Source organism: Botrytis sinoallii (assembly GCF_014898435.1).
Source record: "Botrytis sinoallii strain Bc 23 chromosome Unknown BSIN_003, whole genome shotgun sequence".
In the NCBI taxonomy this organism is placed as follows: Eukaryota; Fungi; Ascomycota; class Leotiomycetes; order Helotiales; family Sclerotiniaceae; genus Botrytis; species Botrytis sinoallii.
This window is the reverse complement of record NW_024066030.1, coordinates 1707512-1730800: the sequence shown is the minus strand read 5'-3', so window position 1 is coordinate 1730800 and position 23289 is coordinate 1707512. Positions and strand designations below refer to the sequence as shown.

At 43.9% G+C, this 23289-nt stretch overlaps 8 protein-coding genes across 8 annotated transcripts; 5 read left to right on the top strand and 3 right to left on the bottom strand.

The window, feature by feature from the left end:
* Nucleotides 1-571: 571 nt before the first annotated feature.
* Nucleotides 572-2185, bottom strand: EAF02_002212 (uncharacterized protein; the record flags this gene model as incomplete). Its single annotated transcript, XM_038898260.1, has 3 exons — nucleotides 572-919; nucleotides 1000-1354; nucleotides 1407-2185. The coding sequence occupies 3 exons, from the start codon at nucleotides 2183-2185 to the stop codon at nucleotides 572-574; spliced, it is 1482 nt and encodes a 493-aa protein (XP_038761952.1).
* Nucleotides 2186-2583: 398 nt separating this feature from the next.
* On the top strand, nucleotides 2584-4980 carry EAF02_002211 (uncharacterized protein; the record flags this gene model as incomplete). Its single annotated transcript, XM_038898259.1, has 2 exons — nucleotides 2584-3305; nucleotides 3354-4980. 2 exons carry the CDS (start codon nucleotides 2584-2586, stop codon nucleotides 4978-4980), a joined length of 2349 nt encoding a protein of 782 aa, XP_038761951.1.
* A 923-nt stretch (nucleotides 4981-5903) lies between these two features.
* Nucleotides 5904-8086, bottom strand: EAF02_002210 (uncharacterized protein; the record flags this gene model as incomplete). Its single annotated transcript, XM_038898258.1, has 6 exons — nucleotides 5904-6158; nucleotides 6209-7547; nucleotides 7601-7741; nucleotides 7835-7844; nucleotides 7968-7983; nucleotides 8045-8086. 6 exons carry the CDS (start codon nucleotides 8084-8086, stop codon nucleotides 5904-5906), a joined length of 1803 nt encoding a protein of 600 aa, XP_038761950.1.
* Nucleotides 8087-8650: 564 nt separating this feature from the next.
* On the top strand, nucleotides 8651-11620 carry EAF02_002209 (uncharacterized protein; the record flags this gene model as incomplete). The annotated part of the gene is made up of 4 exons (XM_038898257.1): nucleotides 8651-8694; nucleotides 8789-9076; nucleotides 10048-10088; nucleotides 10152-11620. The coding sequence occupies 4 exons, from the start codon at nucleotides 8651-8653 to the stop codon at nucleotides 11618-11620; spliced, it is 1842 nt and encodes a 613-aa protein (XP_038761949.1).
* An 878-nt stretch (nucleotides 11621-12498) lies between these two features.
* Nucleotides 12499-13545, top strand: EAF02_002208 (uncharacterized protein; the record flags this gene model as incomplete). Its single annotated transcript, XM_038898256.1, has 1 exon — nucleotides 12499-13545. The coding sequence occupies one exon, from the start codon at nucleotides 12499-12501 to the stop codon at nucleotides 13543-13545; it is 1047 nt and encodes a 348-aa protein (XP_038761948.1).
* A 254-nt stretch (nucleotides 13546-13799) lies between these two features.
* Nucleotides 13800-15059, top strand: EAF02_002207 (uncharacterized protein). Its single transcript, XM_038898255.1, has 2 exons — nucleotides 13800-14772; nucleotides 14831-15059. Exons 1-2 carry the CDS (start codon nucleotides 14050-14052, stop codon nucleotides 14966-14968), a joined length of 861 nt encoding a protein of 286 aa, XP_038761947.1. The 5' UTR covers nucleotides 13800-14049; the 3' UTR covers nucleotides 14969-15059.
* Nucleotides 15060-15396: 337 nt separating this feature from the next.
* On the bottom strand, nucleotides 15397-16749 carry EAF02_002206 (uncharacterized protein; the record flags this gene model as incomplete). Its single annotated transcript, XM_038898254.1, has 2 exons — nucleotides 15397-16083; nucleotides 16156-16749. The coding sequence occupies 2 exons, from the start codon at nucleotides 16747-16749 to the stop codon at nucleotides 15397-15399; spliced, it is 1281 nt and encodes a 426-aa protein (XP_038761946.1).
* Nucleotides 16750-17049: 300 nt separating this feature from the next.
* EAF02_002205 (uncharacterized protein) lies at nucleotides 17050-22314 on the top strand (the record flags this gene model as incomplete). The annotated part of the gene is made up of 6 exons (XM_038898253.1): nucleotides 17050-17052; nucleotides 17108-17335; nucleotides 17405-19689; nucleotides 19743-21555; nucleotides 21598-21747; nucleotides 21823-22314. The coding sequence occupies 6 exons, from the start codon at nucleotides 17050-17052 to the stop codon at nucleotides 22141-22143; spliced, it is 4800 nt and encodes a 1599-aa protein (XP_038761945.1). The 3' UTR covers nucleotides 22144-22314.
* Nucleotides 22315-23289: the final 975 nt, after the last annotated feature.

Genomic DNA, 23289 nt, shown 5'->3' with positions numbered 1-23289 from the left:
TGCTTGAGATTGTGAGATTGTGAGATAGGGAGTGAAGAAATTTGTTATTTGATACATGGATAGCTGTAGTTGAATCTTTCGACTGTTGATAATAAAGTATACATATAGTTAGTATTAGAGAGAATCATGTGCTCTTTTCAATGTTCATTAATTACTAGTGTGTTCCCGCTGAGCTTTATGTCGGAGCTCACCGGAGTGAGAATGCATCAATGTCTATTGGATCTGGCAATCGAAACTGATGTCTGTTTAGTATCTCATTCACGACCTTTACAGTATCCCTTTCTCTTACTTGTTTCTAAAGAATAGGCTTTGAAAGTTCAATCAGGTTCTCAACCTCATTCGTGTAGTGTAATTGAAAACCATGTTTATCATTCATTGTACATACACAGTGGATCGAAATGATCACTGAAAATAATCCATAGTATCCTATGTGATTTCATATAGACGCCTGCCTAGCACCAGTCATTTTATTACAAACTCGTTTTGCTTCCACTGTTGGATCCAATTGTTCCCCTGTCGTTAAAATGTCGCTTTTCTTTTCATCCCAAGGTAAACTCAGTCGAAAAAACAACTAAGCAGTCTTCTCAGCAGTTTCCTCTACACTAGCAACCTTGGCTTTCTTCTCTTTTCCCCCATCACTACTTTCGCCCTCAACTTCTGGCTCTTCTTCTGCCTTTCTCTTCGAACCTGATTGTATTGGTAAATCCTTAGTCTCCTTTTTCTTATGTCTGACTAAACCTGTTAGATCCGTAGCTGTCTTTTTGGCTTCTTCGACACGTGCAGCGGTATCAGATGCAGATTCACCGAGGACACTTCCTAGAATGCCACTCATAGCATTGGATTGGGTTGCGCCAGCTGGAGCGAGGGCTGAAGCCAAAGCCTGGTTGATGTCCACAGGTGGAGCGCGGAGCTCTTTGAGCTGTGGGATAAGGGTGTTAGTATATTGCTCCCGATGTAGAAGTTTGGGAGAAATTGTGAGAAGGGAAGTGGATAACGTACACGAAGTTCCATATCCGCAACGATACTTTTGACATCGGCGATTCTGTGTCTTGTAACATCATTATCTTCTGATACGGCCGACTCTGCCAATTCAACTTCTTGATTGTGTAGCTTGAGTTTGGTGCTCTTGATCGCCAATTCCAATTCTTTGACAGCTTCAGCTCTCATTTCCTCGTCAACATTGTCGGCTCCTGCGTTGGGCTTCTTATCGTCGGTTTCAGTTTGTGTAATTGATGCAAATTCGAGGGCGAGGGATAATTTATAATGCGCTTCGGCAATTTGTTCATCTTCTTCTGGGAAGAGACTCTGTTTCAAGGCGAGGGATTCCTTGAAATCTGCAACTGCAGCTGGAAATCTATGTAAATGTTAGCAATTGATGGAAATTTTGTAGCATAAACCTTATGCACCTTTCATTTTCAAGAGAAATCTCTCCCAAGAGATCACGTGTATCCGCGAGCCTCTCTTTGATATGGGTAGTCATAGGATTATCGCCAGTCTCTTTACCCTTGCCCTCTCCCTCATCCGCCTGTAACCTCTTCTCGAATAATACACGGGTCAAATCCAGGATGTCGAAAGCAATATTGAGGGGATCGTCTTCTTCATCTTCTTCCTCTGCTTCCTCTTCCTCCTCATCTGAATCTTCAAAATTCTCGTCTCCCGTGAACGTAAACAGAGGCTTATTTGGATTTGTGCTAGAACTCTCCTCTTTCTTGGTAGCGCCTCCATTTGCAATTATCGCAACCTCTTCCTCGGCCACCTTATCTGCCTTTTCTTCTGCTTCTGTCTTTCCGGCCTCATCCTTTTTCTCATCTTCCGTCTTAACGGTCTCATCTTCTTCTGCAATGGCATCTGATTTCTTTGCGCCATTCTTCTTCTTAGGCTTTTGTTTCTCACCTCCAGCTCTACCACCCAATACATCACTTTGTTGCTGCGCAACCTTGAAGAGGGCTCTTCCATACAAGAACAGAATCTCTGCATTCTCCGGTGACATTTCTCCGTTGATTTCAGCCTGCAATTCGGCGGCTTGCGCATAATGATCTACGGCATCGTCGTAACGCTTTTGTGCATATTCAGCAGTTCCTTTTGCACAGTATTCAGCGAGCGATACTTTGGCCGAATTGTATGCTTCCAAATCTGCGGATGCTTGCGCGGATAAGGTGATGGGTGGCTCGACTGGTTCTGCCATTATAGCTTTATAGGTGAGCAATTGGGAATTCAAGGTGCGCGAATGAGATAATTGGTAGAGCTTTGGGAAAGGTCAATCTTGTTGTTCAATTGTAACTGTAGAACGTTAACAATTGATGAATGGTGGAGTTAGGAAGTGATTTAGAAATGAATTTAAGATAAGTGAATAAGATGATAACTTGTTTTTGAAGCTCATAGTCATAAGTTACTGAAGGACTAGATTTGCAGGGATTAGCTGAGCTTCACGCGAAACTTGAAAGCACTTTAACTTTTACGCGTCAATAACGCGTCTCACAAGCCTTGAACAAACGTATGAAGCATATATGAATTTACGAAATGCATGATTGAAAACGATTCAAACGACAATTTATATGGAAGCTTGGAAACTTGATTGAAAATATGGCTCGCCTCAATTCCACCACGAAATCAAAAGCCCCTCCGCTCTTCAGACCTCCTGCTACCCCCGCTACAAATTCGAATCCCATCCCCTCATCGTCGCCTGCATTTGCAACACCAGTACATCCTATACGACCCTTTAATCCCATCGCAGCTCCTATACCAAAAGCGAGTATTCTGCCAATTCTCCTTCCTCCTGCGACTTTAAGACCATTGGCTTTTCGCACTTTCACAAAGAAGCATAGTTTAACATTGACGTCGTCGGCATTACAGGTGTTGGCTACTTTTATTGGAAAGCATTGTGGAACAGGATGGAGGGAAGAAGGACTGGCAGAGAGAGTTTTAGAGGAGGTTGCAAAGAGTTGGAAAAATAGGAGTGGTGGTGTTATTGTCGATGGAGAGGGGACGGAATTGAAGGAAATTCTGAAAGCTCTGGAAGGGAATATGAGTGGTGGAAGGATAGTTGTAGGAAGAGAATTAAGCCGGCAGAACAGTTTGGTATTGGGATCATCACAATATGGAGAGGTCAATCATACCAGACTTGGACTACGGCCAGGGAATATACCTAGAGAGGATAGTCAGTCAAGCTTGGGATTGTCAACGTTGGAGGTTAATGATGAGGAAGATGAGGATGGCCTGATGGATGCAAGGAAGTGGTTAAAGGTCATCGATGCTTTTGAGCAACCTCGACTGGTGTATAATGTTGCTAAAAAGCACTTTGATAGGTATGTTTCAATGATAAACTTTCATCTGAATCGACTAATGCAATACAGAGATACCTCCAAACCTTCATTATTCCCACCAGCGTCCCATAAAACACTGCTCTTCCAAAACCGCTATAACGTTATACATCAACGTCTACTTCGCAATGAATCTTTCCAGACGCCCGCTTTTCAAGGTGGCAAAGCTTCCCTTCAACGTAGCACATCCGCCATTACCACCCAACAACAATCATATAAATTAACGCCGATAGCTAATCTTCTCGGCCGCAATCGCAGCACTCACATGCTTCTCGGCCTTCTCAGCATTTCACCCACTGGTACCCTCGCCATTAATGACCTGACGGGCAGCATCGCTCTCGATCTTACACACGCAACAGCCATCCCCGAAGATAGCGCCTGGTTTGCCCCTGGAATGATGGTACTCGTAGATGGCACATACGAGGAAGATGAAACTGGAACATCATCCCGTCTTGGTGGAAATGGGGGCGTAGGAGGTACTATTTCCGGAAAATTCGTCGGCTTCTTCATCGGCCATCCTCCTCCCGAACGCCGTCATGTGACTCTAGGAACTGCCGGTGAGGGAGATACCACAGCCGGTGGTGGTTTCGGCTGGGTAGATTTTCTAGGTGTCGGTAGTTCTCGTGCCCTAGGCAACAAAATGCAACGACTGGAACAGAAGCTTCTCCGGCCACCTCCCCCTGACACAGGTGCGGATGATCCCCCGCCGCCATCCAGAGGCCGTGTAGTTATTCTTGGTGATGTACATCTTGACGTCCCTCAAACTCTTCAAGCCCTTAAAAAGATCCTCTCTCTATACTCGTCTGAACCAGAAGGTTGCACACCTATGACCTTTATCCTACTCGGCTCTTTCGTCTCTCATGCTGTACTCGCTCGGGGCGGGTCGGGAGGCTCTATAGAATATAAAGAATATTTTGATTCCCTCGCCGCCGTTCTCTCCGAATACCCTACCCTCCTAAGTACGGCAACATTCATCTTTATCCCTGGCCCCAACGACGCATGGGTTTCAGCCTTCTCATCCGGGTCTACTGTTCCTCTACCCAGAAAACCTGTACCGGAAATGTTCACTTCCCGCATAAAACGTGCCTTTGCAAACGCAAATACTGAAATGGAAAAAGAAAACGGAAAGAAAGGAGATGGAGAAGCCATTTGGACGAGCAATCCAGCAAGAGTCAGTTTATTTGGCATGAGTTGCGAACTGGTAGTATTTCGCGACGACGTTAGCGGACGATTACGTCGTACGGCCGTTACTCTCAAATCATCTCAAAAGTCAAACCCTGAAAACGACGAAGATGAAGATATCGATATGTCGCCACCTCCCTCCTCAATTCCCTCTTCCACACCTCCTCCAGAAATCGACCCCGATATCCATACCGCGCGTCGTCTTACTAGGACACTCCTCGACCAGGGACATCTCTCTCCCTTTCCTCTAAATATCGCACCCCAGCATTGGGATTTCTCAAATGGTTTGAGTATCTATCCATTGCCTACAGCAATTGTTTTGTGTGATGTAGATAGTCCGGCATTTTGCTTGACGTACGAGGGGTGTCATGTTATGAATCCAGCGGGTGTGGTAGCAAAGGGAAGAAGGGGCGTAGCGAGGTGGATAGAGTATGATGTTTGGGGACGGGCTGGGAAGGTTAGGGAGGTGGGATTTTAGGGCTATGATTAAAGTAAATGATTTTGGTTCAACAGGATTTGAATTTAAAATGCTAATACTGTATTTTCCTTCACGAATTGTTCTTGTATATCTTCTTGAATGGAGCTCTTGTCCGATAGGCGAACTCAGAGTTGGGAAAGCAATTTCTATATTGTCCATAGTTAGGCGTTGGGAGTTAGATACGAAAGAGATGGGTGTCAATGAGCAGCATTATAGAATCATGTACGATATTCAATCGACGTATATATGTCAACAAATGGTATCGAGGACTTGTTGCTATACACAACTCTCGGTAGAATATAATATCGAATCTTTTTAGTATTCAATCAATAATGCAATGATCAACAAAGTTACATATTGTGCAGGGTGAATTCAGAGATACCGAAGATGATCTCTTAATTTTCCGCTGAGGATATCGTCAAGTATGATGACTGTTATCAACCCATGGTTACATTCCTACATCACACTAACGAGACGTAATTAGTTGTCCTACTATATCATCCACAGCATTGTTATCTAATTCACATGATTCAACGCAACATAACACGTGGGAATGGATCAATACACGTTTATCTCAAACTCTGTCTTCTATTAACCTGCCTAGTTTGGGAAGTGCAAATAAATGCAACCCAAGCAGTTTAGACGGCGGACATTAAAATTCAAGAGCTCCCTCCAAAAGGTGAACGACTCGGCCAAATCCGAGTCCTAGTCTTAAATCCCGTGATATCAAAAGCTCAACACGCATGATTATTCCTCTGCCAATCCATACATCTCTGTGGCTCTGTCGTTATATACATTCGACTTATGAGTCTCTCATGTCCCACTCGCCGATAACGCCATAACCTATAACCTGAATCCCAGTCATTCGTCCACAATATTGAATAGTGTGGATATTTGGTATAATGCTTCTACCCAAAGATTATTCAATAAGGGGCACTCGAGGGTGTAGTACTACTGCTGCCACGTAAATGTGACGAGGAGCCCTTGAAAAGGGATTGCCATACGAATGCTTCTCCCAGAAGCATATTGATATCAGTCTCCGTCCAGTTGCGAGTTGGTAGCGCTTGAAGAAACATCATAATCTCTTGGAAGTCCATCTTTAGTAATTTAGAGGACCATTTTACAAGAAATGCGAGGCACACATATAAGTGAAATTCTGAGAAACCTTGCTCCTCGGCCTAATTGTTCGTGTTAGTAGTGGAAAAGAAAGGGGGAATTTGTTACTAACCAAGTAAGTGTCCCACATTCTAATAGTATTCTGAACACTAATCTCCCGCATCAAAAGACAGTTCATCCATCGGAAACTAAATTGTATAAATTCAACGCCTTCTGCTTGGAGATGCTTGGCCAATGGCTCATCGATCCTTGCGGTTAGATCCCGAAGTGACGCCACTTGACGTTGAATCCCTGGCTGCGCAAAAATATAGTTATCCTGAATGCCATCCAAAAGTTTTGTTAAACACCAAAATGAATCTGCTTCAACTGCATCTAACACTGGTTTTGGGAGCTGCCCTGGATCCATGCCACTTTCTACATCTGAATCTGCGATATAGGTTGCGAGGAAAACCTGCCAGAATGGCGTGACAAGGTCATTAATGCCTTGAACATAACCACTTGCAGGATGGCGAATCGCCCAAACATATAGTATCCTTTCTAAAGATCGTTGTGTAGCTTCATAACTGTAAAGCTCCAAGTGAGGATTAGTTCGCGGAACGTCGATGCTGATCTGGTGCCAAATTGCTTCATCAAGTCCTCTGGCTTTGCCAGTGGGAGCAGAATTAGTGCCGCCTTTTTCGAAAGCTTGTCGTACCCCATCAAGATATTCCTTTCGTTTACGTTCCAGTGTGCCTACGCGTCTTTCGCTGCTAGTCGGAAGATAACCAAGTAGGAGTTGCCACGACATCGCACGAACTTCTTCTGGTATTCCATTCCAAGAGGCATCTCTGAGTTCGGTCAAAGGTATCGAGGTAGCTTGTAATATCTTTTTAAATTTGTTTATTCGCGTTATCCGGGCTCCGTGTGCTTCTACTTCTTTCGATGTGGCATTAGGTGGTACTGGAGGGTGATCTATTAGGTGTAGAGAATTTGCCGGATCCCGGAGTATTTCTTTATATTGAGGCCGGAGTATCTTCCCTTCGCTCTTTTTTGCAACTGGATAACTTGGCGCTGGTCTTTCAATCGCAATATCTGCACTGTTTGACATTCTTCGCGACCCTAAGCCCATTGCACTCGCCCCAAAACTAGAGCGCCACGGAGTGGTACTACCTTCTTCAACTGCGGTACCAGCTGACGCACTTTTCAGACGGCTCTGGTTCTTGCGCTTCTTGCTGGAGATACTTGGAAGGCCAAAATCATCTCCATCATCATCCTCATATCCATACTCATCTTCTTCCTCCTCTTCATCATCTGCAGCCCAATCGTTATTGGTATGCGATATGAAATCTGTATAGGTTCTACGAGGTGGCGGGGACAATGTTGCCGGACCTCGTTGCGGTGGAGTATTGCTTCGATGCTTGTGCGAAGGATTGGCAGGAGGCGTTCGGGGGCGTGAGGTGTTAGATAATGATCTAAACTCTAGGTTAGCTGGTATTCTACAACACGATGACATTGTGAAACATGCAGGTTATCAAACTTCAGTATGTCGGCATGAGAGTATCCAGCCCCCACAACAAGCCCGGGTCCCGAATCGCTACTTTGCTTCTTAGGCGATGCATCACGGCGACCACTTGCTGTTCGGGCACGCCAAAAAGGAGATGATGATCTGTTCATGTCAGTCCCTGGGATTCATATCTCAAAACTGCAACTCAAAGCTTCTGCCAAGCGGAGCGCAAAGAGATCTCGATTGGAAACGTACTCAGCACGCTCTATAATGTGAGGTCAGTTATCAGTCAGATATAGAGAACGTATCGCGCATAGTAAAGCATGCAGAACTCTGCGCATTCTTCAAGACAGAGGGTACGGGGGGGGGGGGGGGGGGGTAAACTGACCAACCTGAACCATCTCCTACAATAGTGGCTCGAGTCAGCTGGATAATACAGGCAACTTGGACATTGGCATTGCATACCTGTTGTACTGGTTTTTTGCTACCATTGGAAGAAGAGAACATCTTCACAACCCCTCATAGAATGGATGGCCTAGTTGCAATACTTTGTTTTTCATTCCTTTCGTAGTCTTTCTATATTTCGAAGTTCAATACTGTTCAATACTGTTCCTTTTGTTTGAATGTGGTATGGTATGGGTACATTGCGCAGGCTCAGGCGGGGAAAGCCCCGCTAGCTCAGAATTGGTACGCTAAAATCACACTAAGGCGGAACGGACCAGGGCCCGCCATGCTATCGATTCAAATGTTATTATTGGGTTTAAGACCTTTCCTCCTTAGCAGACCTTCCATTTAGATATTGACTCTCTTGAATTGGAATCTATATCAATCTTTTTCTCTCGATTTACATCACTTACAATCTCCTTTCCATTTCCGCATCAACCTCAATAACTCTCCCAACACACTTCTTGAATCTTCTAAACACTTCTAGTAACTTGCGATCAAGACTGCAGCCCTTTCGCAAAGCTTCTTCATCGAGAAGTACACGAAACGGCAGTCGCGCATCGTTTTACAAATTTACCTTGAATTGAATTGGATCAACTTATCTCACAGAAAACGGACAGACTCATCATGGCTGAAGCCGAGAATTTCGAGGAAGATCTCTTCGCTGACTTGTATGTACTATTCACCTCACACCTACTTTCCAAAATTTCTCTGGTCGCACCTCTCAACACGTCGCAAAACATTCAGCTGATACATTGCATTAAGGTACACCGAAGATGACAACGCCGCAAATCCATCAGAGGCACTGGCTGAACCTACTGCCCAACCATCAGCCCCAACTACAGAAACCAAAGCTGAAATACAAGCCGAACAAGATATTGAACAAAATCCACAAAATGGAGATGGAGATGAAGATCAACAAATGTACAACGGTGAACAAGACGTGGATGAGGACATAGATTTCAATCTGGGAAGCGGAAATGGCAATGGGGGTGGTTATGATGCTCCTTCCAGCAGGGATGAAGCACAAGGCCCAGGAATTAAGGAAGACGGGTAAGATTACAGATTTTTTCCTTTACACTTTATCATTGCTATTCTGCACATTTGCAATATGACTGTAGTCACGGAGCTCCGGGCTCAACTCACACCAAGCATGGTATATGGAGATCATGGATATGATGGGTTGGGATTGATGCAGAGGTCGAGATATGAGCTGGCAGCATATCTGGAAACTGGAGTTGTAATCATGAATGGAATCAAACGAGATGGAGACGGGTAAATTTGGATGGGAGCTTTCGGGGGTTTATGTGACTATGTGAAGGGGTCTTGGAGCGCTTGATCCAATATTATATCCTGCTTTGGCATTGGGTATTTACTTTGGACTTGATTCAAGGCTAAGGGAGCATGGAGAGGGAATGGCGTTGGAATAAGCTCAGAGTCATTTGATTTGAGATAATTGGGTATACACACCACATGCATTCGCCATCCACAACGGCAATAGTCAAACCTGCTACTACTACTACTACTACTATTACATAGCCTATTGTCGATATAATCTTCATAGAGCCACAGACACAGATAGGCCATAGCCCATAGCTTCGACGCCAGTACCTAGCATCACGATAGCAAAAAAACGCGATTTTTTTTTTGGATATCTTATGGTGCCATCTGTTCTATCGTTATTGCATGATTTGCAGGCAATGTTAGACGGTTATTGCTTGGGTGTGTACCTGGCGTTAACATCATGCTGGAAATGTCGAAAGCTCCATCAAATGCCAGATGTGGTCCCTTAAACCTCAACCCACCCTTGCTCCTTCGCCTGCAGCCCAGTTACAAACTATTTTTCCAGTCAACAATCGAGAAAGGATGTCATCTCGTCCCCGAGATGTGAAACAGCCCAGGAGAAAGCACTGTTGCACTGATTGCTTTGAAGATAACTAATATGGAGCGACTTCTTTGCCTGTTCTCATTGTCGCCATATGAATTGATAAGTATAGCCAGAATGCTAACTTTTTCCTGCTTAGTAAAATGTTCATTGGTGGATTGAATTGGGAAACGACAGATGGTGAGAAGGCCAAATATCATAGTCACGCTTAACCCCTGTATGACAACTAACATTAGATTATAGAATCATTGAAGGATTACTTCTCACAATTTGGTGAAGTACTTGAATGTACTGTTATGAGAGATGGTGCCTCTGGTCGATCTCGAGGATTTGGATTCCTGACATTCAAAGATGCCCGGACTGTCAATATTGTCATGGTTAAAGAACATTACCTTGACGGCAAAATAGTAAGACCCGATCTCAAAACTTTTAACAATTCTTTACGCTCTTATCCTTCCAAATTTCTCCCAATGGCTTCAAAAGGCACTCACTCACATTCAAATTTTAAGATTGATCCCAAACGCGCTATTCCCAGAGATGAGCAAGAACGTACAAGCAAGATTTTCGTTGGTGGTGTCAGTCAGGATGCTTCCGAACAAGATTTCAAAGAGTACTTTACACAATTTGGACGAGTTGTAGATGCTACTCTTATGATGGACAAAGACACTGGTAGACCACGAGGATTTGGATTCGTCACATTCGATAGTGAAGCCGCTGTTGAAGCATGCTTGGAGGCTCCACTCGAAATTCATGGAAAGCCAATCGAGGTCAAGAAAGCCCAGCCTCGAGGCAACATACGAGAAGAGGAAGAAACCAGGGGGCCACGAGGCAGTCGATTCAAGAAAGGAGGAAACGCCAATGACGAATTTCAGAGTTCTAATCAACAGCAACAAGGTGGTCAGATGAATGTCCCAGGTGGTATGACTCCTCAATTAATGGCTCAATATTGGCAGCGCATGCAACAGTATTTTGCACTAATGCAACAACAAATGGCCATGGGAGGAGGACGAGGACAAATGCCAGGCGGGATGCCAGGTGGTATGAATCCTGCCATGATGGCCCAAATGGCTCAGATGCAGCAAATGCAACAAATGCAGCAACAAATGCAAGGGGGAGGAGGTGCTGGCGCGCGTAGTCAAAGTCCTCAAAGTCCAACGGCTGGAATGGCGGCAATGGCTAGTATGAATCCAGCTATGATGCAACAGATGCAGCAAATGCAACAAATGCAGATGCAACAGGCCATGGGTGGACAAGGAGGTAACTTTCCAGCAGGAGGTGGTAGTAATCCAGGTGGTCGAATGGGCACACCTGGCTATAATGCCTATGAACAAGGTCTCTTTGAGCAACAAAAATACGAACAACAACAAATGAGACGTGCTCAACGCGAACAATCTCAATATGGAGGTGGCGGTAGTGGGGGTGGATATGGAATGGGCGGAGGTGGTGGACCAACTTCTTGGGAGGGTATGTATGACGATGTTCCTCAACCAGGAAGTGGTGGTGGTGGCGGCTCTCGTGGTGGATTTGGTGGTGGAAGAGGTCGTGGAGGTGGAGGTGGAGGAAGTGATAGGGGATCTGCTCCTCCTGCGGCCGCACCGAATGCTCCTGCTGGTGCTCCGACAGGTCCGAAGAATGCTGGAAAGCCTGGTGCGAACTACAGAGGTGGTGGAAGGGGTGGCAATAGAGGCTTTCATCCTTATGCTAGGGGATGAATGTGGCACTCACTGTCCCTTGAGTTTTCTGGCCGAGGAGCGCCTCTACGAAAAGAGTCGCCTGAATCAATATTCTAGTGGTCGTCTAGCCATACATGAACTTATGCTCTTCGGCGCAGTCACATTATCTCACGTACATTCAAAAATCGCATCTTTGCTTAGCCTTGGTATCATTCTCGACGACTCATTTCTCGTTTACTTCTTTCATTGTCATATTTTGATCTGTCAACCGGGGCCGCGGTGTTAAGGCTGAATAGTTCATGAAGAGCTTCAGAGTCTGATAATTATTCCACTACAAAATCATCGACATGGAAAAGATTGAAATGGGGCCAGTAATTCAATATCAAGCTTCCGTTATTGTATGAAAAACCAGAACATAACAAATGACTGGGAATAGAATTGAAAAACAGTTGCCATATGATTGTTGATTCTTCCTTGCATGTAATACTCTTATTAGATTCTTTTATTTGATCAACAGTGACTCGTCATTATTGTCTTTGACTTTGTTAAACTCTTATTTGCCTGCTCTAGTTAACCTATTTCCCTGTCTTGAAAGGCTACCTAGGTACCTAGGCAGGCTACTTTTGGCATTCCCATGTTTGTGTTCAATTCGTAATTCGATTATAGACATAACTACCTACTTAACAATAATAAAAGTCTATAATCGAATTATCTGTCTCATGCAAAGTTGCAAAAATTCACCGTGGAATAAATACTCAATTATGCTCAAAATGCTGAAGATAATCAACACAGTGTGGTGTAGGTAGGTCAAGTTCCTACATGCTGAGTCAGAATTTAACTTTTCCTGCTGCGCCTACATAAGCCCTTAAATCGCCTTCATCAATAACACAAGTAATTCCATCAACATTCACAACATAATGTCTCTATCTTCGAGAACAGAGATCAAGTCGGCGTCGTTCCCTCAGTTTAACGATTTTCCCCCGGACATCCGCCAAATCGTATGGGAATACTGTATTCCCCTACCTAGGGTGGTTGTTTTAACTCAAGAACCCATCAAGACACCTGCAAATTCTGTGGGCGACATTTGGGCATTCAGGTCACAAACTCCAGTTCCTGACATCTTGTTTGTCAATCGAGAATCTTATCATATCGCAACAAGATTTTATGAGCGCACCTTCAAAAATGGATATCGCGAAGGCACTCACACTCTTCCCGAAACTTGGTTTGACTTCAAAAGGGATATTCTATACCTGCCTCAGCAACATGTAGCCGTCCAGCTTAGTGATTTCCTCTCTTCCCTTCCACGGTCAACTCATGGCAATCAAGATACAGGAGGCTTTAGCAGAGTAGATAACCTTGCATTACCAATAAGGTGGTTGCCCAATTTTGCCCGCACTTCGGACGGCAGCATACATCAATCCTTGACGAGATTACTAGGCACATTCGGTGGTGTAAAAAAAGTCTATTTTATAGCTGGTCAAGATCCCCCTCACCCTTGCACAGAGAACGACGTTGTTTTTCAGGATGGATGGCATCTTCCTTGCAGGTGTATTGAGATGTTTGAGTTGTCAAAAGCGCGGGATACACCCCTTCTAGCTCCAGAACCATTTCCACCTTACTCTGTTGCAAGGTACATAGCTGAAAGCGAAAATTTTGTCGTGGATGAAAAACTACTAGATATTGAGAGGCAGAAATGGAATGATGATGTCGCAAGTAGCTCAAAGAGCTTGGCGACTAACATTACAGATGAACGAGATGGACCTGACAAAAGACATTGGGAAATGCCTAGTTTTGAGACCAAAATATTGGTCAGTCGGTACTACCAGGAAAAGTTTAAGACTCAAAGGCTGGAATATCTCAACATTATTGAGGAAAATGTGAAGAGACACAAGAATCACAAGGAAGACGAGTGCAATTGCGGACCTGTTACCTCCCCAAATAGAGTATTCCAGGGACAGCGATAGGTATTTAGAGGGTTATATGATTGTTGAGTCCCTGTCTTCGAGTGCTTGCCTCAATCTGCTTTCAGGTGATTATAACTCCATCATCGTTATCCGGCATCTGCACCTTCACTCTTGCTAGCTTCTTTCTTTTCACATCGCCCACCATCACATCCTTTATAGGTGCGCCTTCCTATAGTGTTGTACTTCGTGCAACCTGGCGACCGCAACATTTAACAAATGAGGAAAGTGGCATAGACAATACGGCCAATAATCACAAAGCAAAGACCCGAAGATAATGCACTCTATATCTAGGTATTGGACCTGACCAAATTAGGGTTACAAAATAGGGATATGTAGATTACATCCATCAAATTCAAGGAAAGAGCGCGCGATGCACGTAGCGACTATATCAATCTGGATGAAATCCAAATGGGGCGTTTGACTACCATCGGCCGCATCTCCCTTATTACTCCTCATACATGATCATAATTAATGTCGAACCTTGCTTAAATACTCTGAGCGACAATGTCAACACAGTATGACGAGATTGGTGCCAATTATGACCTTTTTTGCGATGCTCCAATTCAGCAGATAAATCATGCAGCTATGATGGAACACCTTGGCCCCATTGTTCAATCCAAGCGAATCCTTGAACTTGCGTGTGGAACAGGTTTCTACACTTCCAAAATGTTACATATGGGGGCTTCTCATGTGACTGCGGTTGATATCTCATCTGCCATGGTCTCTGCTGCTCAAACCAAGATTCCAGCTGAGATGAAAGATCATGTCACTTTCTGCACTGCAGATTGTGCTCAATCATCCATTTGGAATGAGGTCCAGCTTCGTGATCAAGAAGGAACTTTTGATATGGTTGTCGCAGCTTGGTTTTTGAATTATGCAGAAACACGAGAGGAGATGCGGAGAATGTTTGAAAATATCTATTTGGCTCTGAAGCCTGGAGGAATCCTTATCGCATTGACTGTTAACGCGTCGATAATCGACAGTTTTCAACCAAATGACCCACTCAAACACATAGAGGCACATCTTGGTGCAGTCTATGATGTTATTGGGATCGTCGAGGGAGGATACAAGATGCTTTTTTCTAGTGTAGGAATGGGTGAGAACGACATCAAGTTCGAATTTTATTTCTTGCAAGAGAAGATTTATCGTCAGGCAGCAGCTGAAGCAGGCATGAGTCAGCTTGAATGGAAAGTGGTATTCCCAGGCGAAGAGCATCTTCAAATGAAGGTAAGAAAAGCTTCGTCTTTTATCGACCGAGTTCCTTTGGCTAATAAATGGTTTGCAGGGCCCGAATTTTTGGCAACCATATTTGGATCGTCCTATTAGCGCCATTTGCTTTTCGAGAAAGCCAGATGTGGAGCTTCGAGAACAATGTTCCATTGACATAAATTCGGGTTCGGAACTGCTAACAAAGATTGAATAGTCATCAATCTATTTGACGAGCTCTGGCTTTCCCTCCCTTTCCAGTAGTTCTCAGATCCCTAGGCAGTGATAGATAGTACCAATATAAAAAGATGACATTTCAGACAACATTTGCCTGAATATTATCGTTTTTGTTGTACCAAGCTATTGTGAGAACATCCTCTCTTTTATAGAAAATTAGCCATGGCATCTCAAGGCTCGCTTGAAAAAATGATTAAGCGGTTTCATAAAAATTTGGGCTGTTGAAATTATTTAGTATTTAACAGGGTAATTCAAGTCACTAGAAAACCAACTAAATATGAACATATTGGACTCCTAAGTTCGGATTTCTTACATAGGTAACATTAAGGAAATTTCTGACCGCTTAGAGGGAGAATACGATGTAATGGAGAAATATGTGGGTTCCCTTTACAGCGCCCAATGAAATTATCAAGAAGTCCTGAACTTATAAGCCAATGCCACTATCACCCCTAACTGTTGTTCTTTGTCCTTTCCAGCCATATCTTTAGCTGCCTTGTCAAACAGTCTCCATACCTCAATAAACTTATTGTCGCTATCTGGGCTAGTGCCAATGGTTCCAAGGGCGGCTTTCATATTCTCATGGTTTTTGAAATGTCGAAGATCATCAAGGGTCAAAGAGCTTGGTACATCTGGATGGCCCTTTTGCCGAGACATTTGCGTATGTATTGAAGCTAGTTGCACGCAGCAAATTACAAGAGCAGCAAGGCCAGCACCTAGAGCAGTTGCAACGGAGGACCCGGTCTGTGGCTGAAATTCCTGGCTGGAGTCATCATCGAGCGAAGCATTTTCTGCGACTTCGTACCCGGGGATAATAAAGTCCAAGTGTATGATGTTCGGCACCCAGTCCCAAACATTGCCGTTGGGTTTTGCAGCGCCTATCTTAAACATTTTGGTGGGATTAGAGGCGGCGGGATAATCGTTGTCTTGATGTAGTCCTTTGTCGGCTGCAGAACAGAACAGAAGAATCCCTTCTTTGACAGCACGGCGCACTGCCGAGTCAAACTTTTCTTTATCCTCGCTATTGCTATCGGGTTGCTTGATTGTCCATGACATTGAAATTATTTGCACTTTACGATCTACTGCCGCATCAATTGCCTGCATTAAACCATGAATCAGCACGCGTAATTAAGTTTGATTGCAGTCATGGGAACACATAATTGATCTCACCTCTGCAGCGCTTCTTGCCCCAATTCTGGCCTTCTGCTCTTTATGGTCGAAATGCGTTTCAAGCTTGATCACATAGATCTTGGCCATTGGGCATATGCGGACGATGTTCTTGGCCATCATAGTGCCATGACCTCTTTCCGAGATCCAATGGGACCGTATGCGGTTAGCACCCTTGTCTCCGTAATCGAAGCTTTTGCCGTCAGATATTTTGCCGCGAAGCCGAGACTGAAGAACGTCTACGCCGTCATCTATTAGCGCGATTTCTACTGGCTGCATGAGAGCTTCCTGTTGCTGAAGTTTTTGTTTCATCGTCCAGGACCAGACGTTTTGGAACACATCTTTGAATTCATCCATACAATTGAGCCATCTATGAGGTTGTAAAATATGTTCTTGCTTCATCTCGGAGGCTGCCAAATCAATGGTGTGTAACCGTCTATTTTGGCCATCTTCATCGCTATGCTTTACCTGGATGATCCTAGGCTGAATAGAGAGTGGCACTGGCTGCTCAACAGGTAATGAAAAAGTTCTCTGCTGTTCAGCACTCGATGTGCCACTATTAAGTCGATCGCAGAAGCTATCAATCTTCTTTTGCATGCGACTGTGGCTTTCTAGATCCTACACACATGCAGCTTAATAATCTTGTGATTCGAGAAAGTAGGATAAGAGAAGGCTAACCTGTTTGACATGAAGATGAACCTTTGTCAAATCCTCCAACCTTCTCAGTCCTTCTGGCTCGCTCCAGCCTCTAAGCACAGCGTTGTTTCCACTCCATTGGAGATGAACCTCCCTTAATTTCCTACTCGATATAGTTCAATCTGACATCCGTACTAGGCTCTCGTTCTTGCTGGCTTTGATCTTTCAAACGATGAAAGTATTAGAACGTCGACTGTAGCCATGGTAGGTAGCTGAGGTTGTGGCTCTCACCAGATCAAAAAATGCTGATCAATTTTAGATCTCTTTTAGTGCACCCCATCGACATCGATCCTTTGAGGATATGGAAAGATCTATTGCTAAACTGCTCTTGAAAAATGGCGGATTGCATCTACAGAACTTCATGGCCGCTGTCAACGGACTTTCCCGAGCAATTGTTGATATCAACAGCTTGTTTATCTATTCTAAAGTAATCATTCATGTCCGACTGATAACCGTCTTCTCCTCGTCCACGGATCATGTATTGCAAGTAAGTTAGGCTCTACATCAGTTTTGTTATCCAAAAACTCCACTCAAGAACAGTTGGCTAATCATATAGGTATTTGACGAGTTTATGTCAACGATGGATGTTCCCTTTGAACGACGAATAGGGATTGATCGTCCTGAAAAAGAGCTTCCTTGTAGCTCAAAGGATCACAGCCAGATTTCTGAAGGTGTTCTCGATTTTATTTCATATTCTTCGGATTCTGATTCTCCTCTGTCTCGTTGTCTGAAAATTATGCTATCACAAGCTTCTCCTGTATACTCTCCCAGTGTGACTGACGATCTCTCGAACTCTGAGGACCTAACCTGGATTGCTGGAAATACCAACTTCCAAGAATGGTTGAGCGCCAAAAATACAAACATTCTCCATATGCATGGCAATTTTGATGTTTCTCGGTTTACGAAGTTCCTTACACAGCAAATTGAATCCTGGAAAGATGCACCAACCGACACCTCTGTTCTTTATTTTGAATTCAGGAAGCATGACTCACGGTACAACAATTTAAAGTCTATGTTCTACACGTTCTTGGCACAATTAATTAGTCACTATCGCGAGTGCTCTGATGGCCTTAACAAAAATCTTGAAAGATTCCTGAATTTCCATAGCTGGACCAATCAACATCTACTCAATTTCATATATTTTCTGCGCATCGACAATTCGATAGACAATGTGAGGTTCATTATCAACGGAATAGACGAGTGCGAAGAAGATTGTGGGTGGTTTTTGGCCAATCTCGCATTTATTTCCAAAACTTCTGAAACTCCATTCAAGGTTATTGTCACGAGCAAAAACCATCAGCCAATTCTGTCCAAATGTTTAACTATAAATATGGATCAACACAAGCCCAATTCAACTCCTCAGCTGAAAGCACCATCTGCAGTAGCATATGCATTATTACGATTATTTCAGGAGCGCCCACAGTATTGTGATCTCGAAGCTTCGCTAAGAGAGATACTCAGTCAAGCTAATGAAGACTACGTGTGTCATTTGATTTTAGACTGGCTTAGGTTTAAGCCTCATTCAACAACAAAATCATGCTTGAAAGAAATTTTGCGAAATCTGTCGGTTGTCACTCCAGAACATATCCTCACAGTAATCATGCATTCGGTGCCTGCATGGAGACAGCCTTGGGCTCAAAAGATCCTCCAATGGGTAACCTACTCCCACCATCCTCTGACAACTTGGGAGCTTCGGGGAGTTAACGTTAATCTTGATGCGGGAGTTTTAGATCAGGAGGAATGCACGGTGGAAGAACTTATGGAAAAGCTTCATGAGACATTTGGTGGCATATTGGTCGTAGAGAACAACGAAGTTTCATATCGTCACCCATTTATAAGACACTTCTTTACGACTTTGGCTCCTACAAATGCATGGTTTTATAGCGGGAGCCGAGTAAGATCTCATAAGAATATTGCAATCTTCTGCCTTGGGTACTTGTCTTTAATCGAATCTCAAAAACGCGCAGCAGCGTTCTATCGTGTCGATCTCCATGGAGGTCCGCACGTATGTCCAGTATCTGATTTCAGACATGATCTTATCTCATACGCCACGATTCAATGGCCAACTCATTGCAAGTTTGCTATCTCAGAAGGACTAGAATCAAGTGATCTACTTGTTGCGGTTGAGACGTTTCTAGGCCAAACAGAGACCAGGGATATTTGGGCGGAGACCTACCACATTCTATCGCATCCTATTACGAGGCCCAAAGCCCCTCTATCAACAGCTTTCGTGATTCTGAGCTCACTAGGACTCAATACACTTATTGCTCCGATAATCCATAAAAACAAATACTCACAAGATCTACATAATGAATACGATGCGGCCTTGGTCGAAGCAGCGCGTCATGGTCATGAGGATACTCTAGAAATTCTTTTAAACAGCTTCAGTCCGACCAAACCTACACTTGAACTATCAATTCGCTCAGCGGACTACCGCGTCTTATTTACTCTTCTTAAATGTACCTCGAGTTTATCTGACAAATATGATTATTCTACCGAACTTTTGTGCAGAGCGGCTTGGCTCGGACTAGACGATGCCGTAGAATTTCTCATCGGAAAAAGTGTCGCAGTTGATTTCGAGCCGCTTCCTAGAATGTCACCCCTCTGTCTTGCTGTACGAATGACTCACGGACGGGTTGTCAAGTTGCTAATATCCGCAAATGCAGATCTCAATTGGTCATCAAACGGAAACCCTCAATTAAATATAGCGTGTTCCATTGGGAGCCTCGAGTCGATTAAGTTACTTTTAGGAGCTAAAGCAGATATCGACTGTAGAGACGATACTGGCTTGTCGGCGCTCCAAACCGCAGTCTTCTGTGGCCATCATGAAATTGTTCAGGAGTAAGTAGTGAGATTCTTCAGAGGACAAGCAGTTGTGCTAATTCTCATATCAGACTTCTGAGTGCAGGGGCTGACAAAAGCTACCCGGGTGACGAAACTCAGCCTTTAATCAAAGCCTTAGCATACGGCTTTTCCATATGCTGTCGTGCGCTTGTGGAAGCTGGGGCTCCTACAACAGCTTCAGAAAGCTCTCGCCCTCCATTGTGGTTTGGTGTTGACCATTTAAATAAAAAAATGTGTGAGCTCTTGCTCAAACATGGAGCAGATCCGAACTGGAAAGCTGGGTCGGATTATGCACCAATTTTGACTAGAGCTGTTCAGGGTGGTGGGAATGTTGAGTTAGTGAAATTGCTCTTGGACAACGGAGCCGATATCAATGAGGTAGACGAGTCCTCCAAATTTAAGAACTCTGTGATTTCAACGGCTGCAGAGTTTGGTTCGACCGATATAATTAAGCTCCTTGCTGAAAGAAATGCGGACGTCAATGTCTCAGGAGATGAGGGCGTCACCCCAATTTATCTCGCAGCCCGCTCTAACAAACCGGAAACTGTTCAACTACTACTGGATTTGGGAGCAAACGTTGAAATGGATGAGAAGTTGAATGCCGGGTGGGGCCCTTTGCTCATTGCATTCGACTTTGTTGAAGTTGTGCGTATTCTCCTACAAAATGGTGCTGACATTACTCGAACTTCCTCTGGTGGCAACATACTTTCTCTCGCCAGCAAATACAATGAGATTGAGGTCGTAAGAGTTTGTCTGCAATATAAGCCGGACTTGAATATCCGGTACCACCACGCTGCAGCCAGATCCTACGAGGGCGATACAGCTTTGACGGCTGCAATTCGCGGAGGACACACCGAAATTGTAAGGCTCTTGCTTGAGGCTGGCGCAAATCTCAATCAGCGAGGTTACTTGAATAAATACCCTTTGCAATTTGCATTTACCAACGAGGCTTCCTCTGACGGACCTTTGCGAGCTTTACTTGAATATCGTCCTGATTTGGATCTCGTTGACGATGATGGGAATACTGCGCTGCATTTTTTAGGAAGAACGACTCCCTTGACCTGGGTCAAGCTCTTGGTGAACGCCGGAGCCAGTATAGAAATCAGCAACAAAAAATTCATAACCCCTTTAGGCATCGCAATTTTACGTCACAATACCGAAATTGTTGAATATCTTCTCTATAAAAATGCGCAAGTAAATCTTACGGGTGGAACTTTTGGCACACCGCTTATTATTGCTTGTTGGACTGGCGATTTACCCGTCATAAAATGTGTGGTAGAGAAAGGGTCTGGAATTAATGTGGACTTAGCAAGTCCGAATTGGTATGGTACAGCTTTACAGACTGCCTGTTGCAGCCCAAAATGTCCAGATAGTAATGAATTTCCCTTGGTATCATATCTCATCGATGATGCTAAGGCGAACATCAACGCATACGGCGGAAGAATAGGATATGCAATCAATACAGCCTGTCTTTACAACGATTCTTCACTTGTCAAATTTCTATTGGACAGAGGAGCGGATTCAGATGTTGCAGATTGGATGGGCCGAAAACCGATTCACCTCGCAGCTCTCCGCACAGTCGACCATTTCAATCTACTCTCCGATGACAAGTTTATTAAGGCAGAAGACCAACTAAAGAGGATACCCTTGCACTACGCTGTACTTAGTGGCAAAATTGATTTGGTTGCAATGGTACTTGAGCGCTCGATAGCTTCCCTAGGCCCAGACGTCGTCAATTACCCTGACTGTGACAACTGGACACCACTTATGTGGGCTGCTAGAATTTGTGGAAGATGGGATACATCAATAGACGGTCAGCCTGAAATTATCGAGCTCTTATTGTCGAATGGTGGGAGTCTTTTGGTGAAGGGGGAGGGACTTGATCGCGAATGATCCCCTTTAAAGGTCGCTCGATATTACGGAGCTAGTGAAGAAGTTGTAAAACTTCTGACACCGGATACCCTATCCCCAGATGGTGAGAAATGGGTCAGAAAACATCATACTTCAAGGAAAGCTTCCGTGAAACCTTCTAGATGGTGTGACGGATGTCTACTCGTAAGCTTCAGAATTTTACTCAGTTCAACTCACTTGAGACAATAATCTTGCATCTACTAATAAAAACAATCATAGGTAATTGTGGGGACATGGTTTGAATGCCAAACCTGTTGGGACTTTTATCTTTGTTTCAAATGCTACCGATCAAGAGACACTTTACAGCCTGATTGTTCTTTCGAGGAGCGTGGTACTGAATATGACCCTGAGCCTGAAGCCGAGCCTGAGATTAAAGAAAATTCTCTTGATTATGAGAACAACGCAACTTTTGCCGAAACTGAGAGTTCTGACGAAGAAAGCGAGGAAGAAAACTCAAGTAATGGTCTTACGGGAAACAAAGATGATAGCAATGTGGTTGATTTAAAAGAATATGATGACGATTCTGGTGAAATTGACTGAGATTGATGGGTTGGTGGCGTATCTCACGTCAAGTTTCAGGTAGTTTCGATATTCTGCTCATGTACTTGATGTCATTATAGAGCAGTTTCTTTCCTTTGAATTTTAAGGCTTTGATATACATGTAGGAATTGCAATAAGGAAAGCCAGTCTAAGTTAGGGTCGCGAAGAGACCGTCTTTTGAAGTTGTAGTTTTTTCCATGTCACATTGGTATGATATCTAAATATCGATAATCTTCTCGACAACTGGAATCTCGATATTGATCAAATACAAGATTGTCATTCAAAACTACACTTTACTCTTATGTAATCGAACTAATTATGAAATCCTACAGGCTCATCGATCATGTAGATCTTTTCATATGTTTTCGAATGACCGTTACATCAAGTTTCCATCGCTACCTATAGCTAGGTACCTGCTTCAAGTAGGCTCTAGCGAGATATATGTTTTGAACAGACAGCCAGCCAGCATGAACTCGACGTAACGGAACAAAGTCCCACGCGTAATCTTTGTCAATCTTATGATCGAAAAAGATTTCACTACGTTCTCTATGCTCGTTGATCATCAAGTGCCATAGGATATTTCCACCATCTGCAGTGAAACCATGACCTCGCCTGTCTTTAGTATCTGCTCTTCTCGTTACTTTGTTATCGCGAAGCTTGAATAACGGGGCAAGTGTATGATCAGTCTCTGATACTGATTGAGGTCTTTACTATTCTAGCTACTCGAGTATTAGAAAAGATTAGGAGAAGATTGGAAGCGTTGTGATCTCACATCCGTGCGTGACAGGTATTGCGTTGCATAGCGACACAGCCACAATTTAATCTGCTCCAGCAAGGTTCCCGAGGTCCCGTCAGGATTAGTGCCACAGCCACAGATACTCCAAGCTGGAGGACCTCGGAGAATCTTGCACCCGTTCGCCTTTTGCAGAAACATCGATTGAAATTCAACCTGATCAACTACCGAAGAACAGCTCCCCCATACACCATTCATTATTTTGTGTTTATATAGATTCTTTGATTCACATCCCCGCCTCCCCAGAGTCCTCAAGTTGTTTAATTTACAAATAACGATTTTCATCCATGAGCTATCCGGTGCTTCGGATTCTTCTCGTTCCGCTTCCGGCTCCGCAATGCTTTTTATTTCTA

What these genes read in the sequence shown, in the direction of transcription:
- EAF02_002207 (XM_038898255.1), top strand. Translation starts at nt 14,050, where the DNA reads ATGTCAACACAGTATGACGAGATTGGTGCCAATTATGACCTTTTTTGC. An exon ending in AAGAGCATCTTCAAATGAAG is followed by an intron (nt 14,773 to 14,830) that starts GTAAGAAAAGCT and finishes AATGGTTTGCAG; the next exon opens with GGCCCGAATTTTTGGCAACC.